Source organism: Poeciliopsis prolifica, unplaced genomic scaffold, assembly GCF_027474105.1.
Source record: "Poeciliopsis prolifica strain line A6 unplaced genomic scaffold, Auburn_PproV2 SCAFFOLD016, whole genome shotgun sequence".
NCBI classification, from domain to species: Eukaryota; Metazoa; Chordata; class Actinopteri; order Cyprinodontiformes; family Poeciliidae; genus Poeciliopsis; species Poeciliopsis prolifica.
The window spans coordinates 6,350,085-6,359,660 of NW_026562391.1; the positions used below are offsets into that span (position 1 = coordinate 6,350,085).

Sequence of the window (9,576 nt, forward strand, 5' to 3'; positions counted from 1 at the left end):
TCTGGAAGTATGAGAAAAACACACCTGACTTTTTTCAACTTCCTGACCAGCAATGTGCAGCAATAGTTGGGGGAGGGGCACTGTTACAGATGGAAAAAAACACAGACAAAAAAAACTCACTTGTGATGAAAGGGATTTTAAACCTCAGGAACAATGAAAGAAGATTGAAGCGTTCTTATAAATGTTTTTAAAATCTCTGACACCTTAATAGAAACTGAGCGCCACCACCTTTTGAATCTAGACTGTAGTTTGATGTAGTTTACCAGATCTAGTAATGTTGGAAGTAATATTCCACTACTGCCGTCGATGCTCTTTCGCCACTCACTGAAGCCACTTTAACAAATTCCACCAAATGATGCTAGTTTTCAGACTAGATTCCTACATTTATATCTATTGAATTTATCACGCCTGCTTGACTCTAAACCAATTTGCCTTTATATATTTGCAAATAAATCTGGGCAGTAAAGGGTTAAAAGATTGTGTGTGTGTGTGTGTGTGTGTGGGGGGGGGGGGGTTAAACGTACAAATTGCTTCTGCACACTGCCAACCAGCTGGCTGAAAGGAGCCTCTTGTTGGGAAAGATTTCCAGCCAAAAAATACACAACTGTAGTAAATAAATCTTTATATCGCACCTTGGAAGTCTTGAGTCAATATCATGAATCTGGTATTGTTGCCTGTGAGAACGCCATTCATCCTCTCAATTATTGCCTTTATTACAATAATTATCACTGAAAACAGCAACAGACAAAATTTAAAAGAAATGCATGAAAATAAAATTATTTTGTAACAGCTCAATTGCGCCTACCTTCATCTTTTGATATTTTTTGGTCACTAACTTCATGATAAATTAATGGTAGATGCCATCATCTCTTGACAGGAAATGTTATAATCTACTGGAAGAAGGTTAATCTGCAGATCTTTGATTTATGATCTCAAATCAATAGAGAATGCAAACTAAAGTCTTCAGAAAAAATAAGTAAAAATTGAGCGTTTAAGTGACTATTTGTATTTAATTGAATTTTAAAAAGTGATATGCTAATGGTTTTATGGGTATGAAATGGAAGCAGGTTGGGATTAACCAGATTAAATATGAAGGACAGATATTTTAACTTATTTCAAAAAATAAAAACCCAACCCAATGGATTTATATCCGTTTATGTTTAATCACAGCTTCAGTTTGGTTAAACCCAAGTTAAAACTTGGGTTTTAACTTGCAGCTAAAACCCAAGTTCAGGTTCTTGGTCCATGTACCAGGCTCATCGCCCAGACGGCTGTGATTGCCGTCGCTCTTCCCCCCGCGTAGGTCGCGATCGATATAGGCAGGCGCAGCGGCTTCACCAAGTCAGAGTCAGGTGTGCTTTGATCCATCACAGGAAGCGTCGACGCAGACGGCAGCGTAGGTAGAGTGGAAGAGATGAGCGGTGGGCTCGTTAAGAACGTGGAGCAGCTTTCTGTGGTTATATGTTGAGCCTAAGGCAGCAGGAGTCCATGCACTGATGGGCGGAGTCGCTCTGCGTTCTCCTGATCTCAGAACGGAGCTCTCTCTGTTCAACTAGGGCACACAAGCTGAGCTCAGAGTACCGGGTTCTGCAGAACCATGTTACAGCAGGATCTTGACCCCTCCCTGTGGAGACTGGGGACTGTGGGACACCACTCTGGGAGGAGCCGGTCCGAACTCTAACCGCTTCACCAGACTGAAAGACAAGCCAAACTGGATCATGAGAACTCGTCACACGAGCAGAACAGAGCTTGGTTCACATGGAGTTCCTCCTGTCCATCGTCTTTCTAACCTGTCGTACTGAGGAGGAGGGCTGAAGCTGCTGGCCTGGACCGCAGGACCCGCGTCTAAACCTGAAGGGCTGCAGGGGCCGGCGGAGAGCGCCGGTCTGTTGGAGGATGTCTCGTAGACAAAGTCTCGACAGGACGCAAGCTTCGACTCCAAATTCTGACAGCGATTATACAAAGTCGGATTAAAAATGAAAACCCAGGAACAAGAAGAATCAATATATATATATATATATATATATATATATAGAGAGAGAGAGAGAGAGAGAGAGAGATAAAAGGTCCAATCTTACCCCAACTTTTCTCAGCAGCTCCCCGACAATGTTCAGTGCAGATATTCTAGCAGATGTAGTTAGAGGGGTTCCTGTTAGACCGTCTCCTGGAAAATAAAAGCAGCTTTTGAGCTTAGAGCGAGGACGTGAATCATTTGATCCCAGCTCGTAGTTGTGAATGTCTTGTTACCCCTGCGGATGCTGGAGGCAGGTGGCGTCATGTACAAGCCCACGGGTTTGGAGGGCGTGATGGGGATGGACGGATTGGGCGGAGAGGAGCACAGCATCTCTGAGTCTTTGCCCAGGCTGCTGGACGGCCGTCTCTCCTTCTGACGGACAGCCAGCTCCTGGCGGAGGTCTGACACAAACAAAGCCAGTCTGTGTGTGTGTGTGCATGTCTATATCTGTGCAAGTCAATCATTTTGAATATTTCAGATGTTCAACCGTACAGCACATTACCCTAAAAAAAAAAAAAAAAAACTCGAAGAGAGTCCACGCAACCGTTTCTCGACAGCCGAGAGCCCAGACCCTCTGTAGGAAGCAAATAGCGTAGGACGAGGGGTCCGTTTTTACCAGGCTGAGTCTGCATACCTCTGGCTTCATCCTTCAGTCTCTGTACAGACTCCAGCAGGTTCTCCTTCTCGTCCAGCTCGCTTTCCAGAAAAGCGTTCCTCTCGATGACCTGGTTCATGCGCTGCTCGAAGTCCTCCAGAGACATGATGGTAGCCCTGCAACAGAGGTCGCAATTTAAAAGAAGTCTGCTTCACCGCTGACGATTAGCACATTTTGCACAATGCTTTACTTGCTTTAAATGGTAGAAAGCAAGAAAATGTTTCTCTGCAGCACCTATTTTAAGCAACGCCTCCTGACCTGCGCTAACAATTCATCTGTGATACATGAGCCCAAACACTGTTCCTTTTCCTCTCTATATATACCAGAAAACTGATATTTAATCTTTAAACAAGCAATCAAACTTGAATAAAGCATAAAAAAAAGCAAGAAAACAGAATAACTACATACCTTTACACAAGAATAGACTTTTTAAGATGTTTGAATTGAAGGTTCAACTAAATTAGTACAGTAATTAGAACACTGACCTTTTAGTCCTCTCTAGGTCATCATTGGACTGTTCCAGCTCCCGGATGTACTTCTGCAGATGGTCTCTGACCGCCTTGGTCTCGGCCAGATCGTCCTCCAGTGTTGAGATGTGCCTGAAGGCCTCTGAATGCTGGGCCTCGAATTTCTCCTGCAGACGGCACACAGAAAAAAATAAGGTCGTAGGTCAATCAATAGGGGCAGCATCGTGCATCAATGGAGAGCGTTGTCCAAGCGAATCCTAAAAATTTACCTTTAAACTTTCTCCTTCAGTTCCTCTGATACAATGAACTGCAAACGCATTCATAACCTTGAACTTTTCCAAATATTTTTGGCATTAGTCAATCAGTATATTTTATTTAGCTTTCAAGTGATTTTTCTGTTTGTTTTTTTACAGTTACTCTAAAACATGTATTCAGTCCACCTGAATATTCATTTTTCTTCCACTTTGCATTATGGCCCCACTTTGTGTGGACCGGAAGTTGTGAGGACAAATTTTCTGTCCTTTCTTCTGTAGTGTCGTCACTAACAACAGTCTGGCCTGTCTACGCACCTTGATGCTCTCTAGTTCCACGCGGAGTCTGTTGTTATCCAGCAGCAGTTCTTTGTTCCGACCTTCGCACTGCTTTAACTGCGTTTCCAGCTCCGCCTCATAGTCTCGACTCATCTGCTGGAATTCCTGCAGCTCTTCCTGAGCCTCGTCCGCCCTGGTGACGAAAACATGTTCAACTTCAGCCGAAACACCGCAGGGGGGGGGAAACACCGAACACTGCTGGGCGGCTGGTTACCTTTGCTGGTGCTTTTGTGCTTGTTCTTTCCAGTATTCCAGCTCCTCTTTCAGGGATGGAAATGAGTGTGCTGTTGGCTCTACCATGACTGCTGGGTTAATAATGAAATTTCAGCCTTTAAGGTCGCCCGTTAGCACATGCTAACACGGCTAGACACCGGAAGCAATGTGAACGTTGTCAAAGGTAGTCAAAGAGCAGCATGAGAGTTGTGTCTTCTGTGCTTAGTTACGACTTTATCGAGGAATAATTACAAAGTGGAGTTGAAGAATGCACAGTGTTAGCATCTAGCTACCTGGAGCTAATCGTGATAGCTAAATGAACAGAACATATTGTGCTATCACATCGCTATGCTAAGCCCAAACAGTCCAGACTCACCTGTTTACGACTGGAAAAGTCAACACATGCTACAAATAGGAGACTATTTATCGTTGTGAGAATCAGACTGTAAAGGATTCGAGACTCGCGTTAACTAATCTCGGTTTACGTTAACGAAGCACCGAGCTCTCCAATCAAATGTCAACAAACGTTCAACATCGAGAGGCTATTGGACGCCGCGGATGACGTAAAGTTGACCTTAACCAATCATATTAGTTTACGACAACGTCTCCTCGAATCGTCAAGAGTGATGCCTGCGTTCAGACTGGCTGTTGAATTCAAATAAGTCCTGCGAGATGATCGTGATTTTTCTTTTCTTCATTTGCGGTATGATTTCTACTTTTGGAGCGAAAACTGTCTCATAATTCACAAATGCACAGACCAAGATTCACAAATGCAAAAAGATCCGCAAATGCACAAGACGAGATTCACAGCATTTGTGAAGAAAGATAGATTAAAAGGTTTGTCAAAAAAATAAATAAAAAATCTGTCTTAAAACTTCATGCCTTCATTGTAAATAATATGACTTTATTTTTTTAAATTATTTTTATTTGTATTTTCACATACTAAATGTTTCTATATATTTATATATATTACATTCAGTCCAAACAACGCCTGACACATTAAATTCTATTAGTTCTTATAATGATAAGTAATGCTAGTAAAAAAGTTGACTAGGATCTAATTTACAACAGCATTCTCACATAAGAGCTGCTCCAGTCCAAGAAGGTTCTAATCTGTCATTCTATCATCTTGAAGAAAATTTAATCATCTTGACTGTAGTCTTGAGTTATCAATCTCACCTTAGTGTTTGTTTCCATTCTCTTACACTATCAGCACTTCTCTAAATACAGTAATTGCTCTTCCTAAAGCACGTTTAAGCTAAGCCGTCCATGCAGGTCTGCACACTTTATAGGATGGCTCGAATACAAGGGTTATACAAGCCATTCAAACATAAATAAAACATGCAAAAAGTGCAGCTAAAATGAACAGTTACTCCTGTCAAAAGTACACATGTGTCCCAGAAATTGTGTCGAAAGCAATCTTGGATTAAAGACAACACTTTTGTAATGACAGGGCATTCACTGACAAACCACAGACCCTGAACCAAACCCAACTTAGCCTTCCTTGGAACAGCTAAATCTTATTTTAGTCAAACTATCCAGAGTCATTACTGTCCTTGTTGTGTGGCTCTAAATCTACGCATCCAGCATTTTAGGTGACAATGAGTGCACAGGTTCTCCTCTCAGCTTTCCTGTTCTTCACCTCTTCCTCTCCTCTTCTTCTGCAGAAACAAGTCTGTATGAACTGTTTGGGTCACAAAAGCTAATCCAAACCTTTACCCAGTATTCCAAATTAAATCTCAAAGCATCTAAAATAGGAGCAATATTCCACCGTAATCAGTCTAATTAATTTTTGGGCTTATCTATCTCAGAGATGTTCTTATTGGAGCCCATCGTCTGACTGTCCAACACGTCAGTTTTCACCTGACTCAGAGTTTGCAGCAGGCACATTGTGTCGAACCCCTCATCAGCAGACTCCTGCAACAACTCCAGCACCTGTTCATGGGAGACATAAATGACTTGTGGAAGAGAAACGAATCCAACCAGCTAATCCAATTATCATGTGACGTGGACTCACCTGTAAACACTTGAAGGACTTGAGTTCACTCAGGTTCTCCTTCAGGAAGAGCAGGTACATGCTGAGGTCGTTGTAGACGGGCTTAACTTTGCCCAGAGCACCGAACCCAGGCAGTATCTCGTAGGCCCGCAGGAAGCCGGAGCTCTGCCGCGCCGGCCCCAGAGCCGCCAGCACCACCAGAGGAGCGAGAAGCAAGTACACGCCCAGGTTGATGTAGCTGAGCAGCCTGAAGACGCCCACCGCCACCATCTTGCACTGAACGGCGGCCGGCACGCCGCTGTCGTTCTTCAGCACTCCTGTACGCACGTCGCAGGGAAACTCGTCGGTGAGCGACGCCAGAAAGATGTAGTAGCAGAGGTAGGCGCAGGAGAGCAAGAGGACGAGCAGAGTCAGGCATCGGCAGACCATGTACTTGACCACGAGGCTACAGGAGGACCGCTTGGTCTTTAGATAGTGCTCCACTAGAGGGTATTTGAAGCAGCCCTCAGCCAGATCCAAAGCACTGCAGCAGGACAAAGGCACGTCTACATGAAGCACACAACTTTACATGAAGTACCATGCACAAACAAAACAACAGCAAAAAATAGTAACACTGACAACTGTTATTTATATACAAAGCCACGCAACATTTTTTTTTTTTTTGATTTTTTAAAAACTATTTTCTCCTATTAAAAAAAACAAAGATGTATTGATTTTGTTTGTCAGAGGGAAAAAAAACACTGGGGCGCGTGTGTCAAACTCATGGCCCGGGGACCAGACCCGGCACACCGCAGCTTCTCATGTGGGCCTCTGGTAACAGAGAGTCACATAAATAGAACCTTTGAAATAAAAGTTCTGCGCTGTGAGCTTAAAATTACTTTATAAACCAAAGCAGTTTTTATCTGTATATTTCAAAATTCTCACAAAGATTTGAGAATCTGTGACAAGACTTGAAGACTGAGTCTCATATTTGCTTCCCATCCCTCCTGACTGAACTCGAGCCATTTTCACCAGAAGATCAGAGAAAGGTGTTCGGTCTGTAAATGTGCAAATATCCCCAAAAGACTTCCAGCTGCAACTGCAGTGAAAAATGGTTGTACAAAATATTGATTCAGAGGAGCTGAAAGGCTGAAAAACAGCCTATTGTTTTTCTTTCTCTTCACAATCTTGCACTACGTTGCGTTGCTGTGTCACATGAAATCTCATTATAATACAACGAAGTTAGTGTGTGTCAATGGCTACCCCCCCCCCCCCCATTTACCTCTGGTTCTCCTGTGCTCCGTCCCTGTCGTCGACAGACGCCAGACTTTTGGCCAGTTTAATGCCGCGGTTATAAAATCGATCCAGCTCATCCATGATGAAGCTGAGGTCAGACGAGAGGTATGGCGCTGCAGTGAAACGCCAGAGCACGGCGGGGACCGACATGAGGATGGCGATGAGGAGAAGGATGTAGGGAAAGAACTGAGGGTGTCGGAGAAAAGCGAGCAGGAGGACAGGTTTGAATAAAACAGCAAGGGATGCATTTTTTAAATTAGATTTCTGTAAATTTGACCTTGACCGCTCTCATAAAATGAAGAACATCTAAACAACTCATTAGTTCGAGGTCTTCGAAGGTGTTTTGAGGACGTAACAGCTCAGAATACCTTCTGTAATTACTATGTCCCGCATTGTGTCCAGTGAACACAAGGTGTCGGTTCATTGGGCCGAATCTCACATCAACACTATACCTTGTGCAGCCAAAGTGTGGAGTTGTCAGCCTGGTTCTGAACTGCAGCCCAACAAAAGGAGTCCACATATACAGCTTGTCTCATGGAGAAGTTGAAGGGAGCAAAACAGATGATCTGACTCCCTGGGAGAGGAAGAGAGAAACAGTGGATCGAAGCAGGCTGCCATTCAAAAAGATCATCATAATAATAATAGTATTAATAATACTAATGATCGTCATTAGTAAGCCTCTCCTATTTTGCACTCCTGGCCCAGTTTTTGTGAGCTGTTTGCAGCATTATTATTCCTCATAATTAGTCTGGGCCCTTTCAACAAAGCATGACCCAGATATTCACGCATTTGGACTTTGGAACTAAAATATTTGAAGGAACCCTCTGAGTGTACATGATCCCAGTGGCAGAAAATTGTTGACTAAACGAACAAACTAATTCACTAAACGAACAAACTAATTCATTTTCACTTTATTTGCCAGGCAGTACCTCTTCCTGCATGTAACGAGTCAGCATCAATAGTACTGTAGTGAAAGTAGCTAATAGAGCAGGTGCAGCCTACATTATCCTATACGTTTTACATAAAATGATTAGTTCTTTTCTTCCAGCATCAGTGAAGTTCACTGGCTCTCTGTCCTCTCAAATTTCATTTCTCTGGCTCTCAGGGCAAATCCACTCATCTCTCAACAACATCCTTGTTCAAATGGGCAATCTTCTCTGATTGCTGATCTGCTGACCACATCCCATTTCAACCCTTAATGGACATGTTCAAGATCCGGTAATCGATAAATCCGGATTGGTCCATCTCGTTTGTGTTCCATCAGAAAAAAAATAAACTGTAGTATTTAAGTATTCCCATGTTTATTTTACGCATTATCCAAGTTATTATTATTATTGTTATTCTTGTTTTATTTGTAACAAGTTGATTTGGCATTAGATCTTCTGTCGGTAGAAGAATGTAGATATTTCATCTCATTGTTTTTCTGAATGACTGTGAAATAAGGGTGGAGACCTAAAACCACACCTTCTCACACTTTTCTGTTCCAGCTGATAACACGAGCCCGTTATGCTTCTGCCTCCAATTCGTGGACCCCTGGATTTGTTTTTAGCTGTCATCCCTGTCTGCAGGAAATGCATTATCGCCGCTCACGCTGTGAAATGTTCAAAGATGCTCCATCTCACCTACAGAGATCTCCTGAGCAAAGGCGAGCGAGATGAGAAACAAAGGCAGCCCCACCGCCAGAAGCGTCACTATTTTATCCACGGCCAGCTCCAGACGGACCCCTTTGTACTTCGTCTCCCTGGCATCCTTTAACAAAAAGTCCGAAAACACGTACTCTGTGGCCACAGAGGCGATCGCCATGAGGGCCGCACACACACACACACACAAACACACACAAAAAAAGCTGTGAGTGTGAGACTGACGGAGAGGCGGCTCTTTGTATGACTTAAAATGACAAAACCTCGCAGCGTTCCGTCTGTCTGATGAAGAAGAAAAACGTCCAGGAAAGAGAAACCGAATGAATATTTAAAGCACAAACTAACTCTGTTGTTCACCAAGCTCCTTGCACGCTGACTGATTCAATAACCTGCTGCTATGCTGTCCAGTCAGTGAACGCCAGGAGTTGATGCTGGAGCAAGGAGGCCTGCTAGAGGGCGCCACCGATCAGTTAGATGACTCTATTACCATTGAGAGCGCGTTGGGGCACCGCCCACATTACAACTGCGTTAAGTAAATTGTGCTTTATACGTGAAAATGTAAACGTTATTTAATAAATGTCAGAATGGAGAACTACGTTGAAGAACTATATAGTTGTTTCTGTGTGAATTTAATTATTTCATATTTCAATCTAACAAGAAACAATTTAAGCGGCATCTGTGGCAAATTAAAAGGACACAACATAAAAAAAAGCACTGAACTAATTA

General features: G+C 43.1%; 2 protein-coding genes across 3 annotated transcripts; both read right to left on the reverse strand.

Moving 5' to 3' along the window:
* Positions 1 to 1,143: 1,143 nt before the first annotated feature.
* Positions 1,144 to 4,674, reverse strand: LOC129367323 (nuclear distribution protein nudE homolog 1-A-like). 2 transcript variants are annotated; one of them, XM_055041679.1, is made up of 9 exons: positions 4,316 to 4,674; positions 3,941 to 4,028; positions 3,706 to 3,859; positions 3,155 to 3,303; positions 2,649 to 2,785; positions 2,248 to 2,415; positions 2,079 to 2,164; positions 1,791 to 1,945; positions 1,144 to 1,694 (listed from the first exon to the last, which is right to left on the reverse strand). In XM_055041679.1, the coding sequence occupies exons 2-9, from the start codon at positions 4,024 to 4,026 to the stop codon at positions 1,601 to 1,603; spliced, it is 1,029 nt and encodes a 342-aa protein (XP_054897654.1). In that variant the 5' UTR covers positions 4,027 to 4,028; positions 4,316 to 4,674; the 3' UTR covers positions 1,144 to 1,600. The 2 variants fall into 2 exon arrangements, with proteins under 2 accessions (XP_054897654.1, XP_054897653.1); XM_055041678.1 differs by having other exon boundaries at positions 3,941 to 4,031.
* A 153-nt stretch (positions 4,675 to 4,827) lies between these two features.
* On the reverse strand, positions 4,828 to 9,285 carry LOC129367321 (pannexin-1-like). Its single transcript, XM_055041677.1, has 5 exons — positions 8,833 to 9,285; positions 7,663 to 7,784; positions 7,197 to 7,396; positions 5,957 to 6,458; positions 4,828 to 5,874 (listed from the first exon to the last, which is right to left on the reverse strand). The coding sequence occupies exons 1-5, from the start codon at positions 9,011 to 9,013 to the stop codon at positions 5,725 to 5,727; spliced, it is 1,155 nt and encodes a 384-aa protein (XP_054897652.1). The 5' UTR covers positions 9,014 to 9,285; the 3' UTR covers positions 4,828 to 5,724.
* Positions 9,286 to 9,576: the final 291 nt, after the last annotated feature.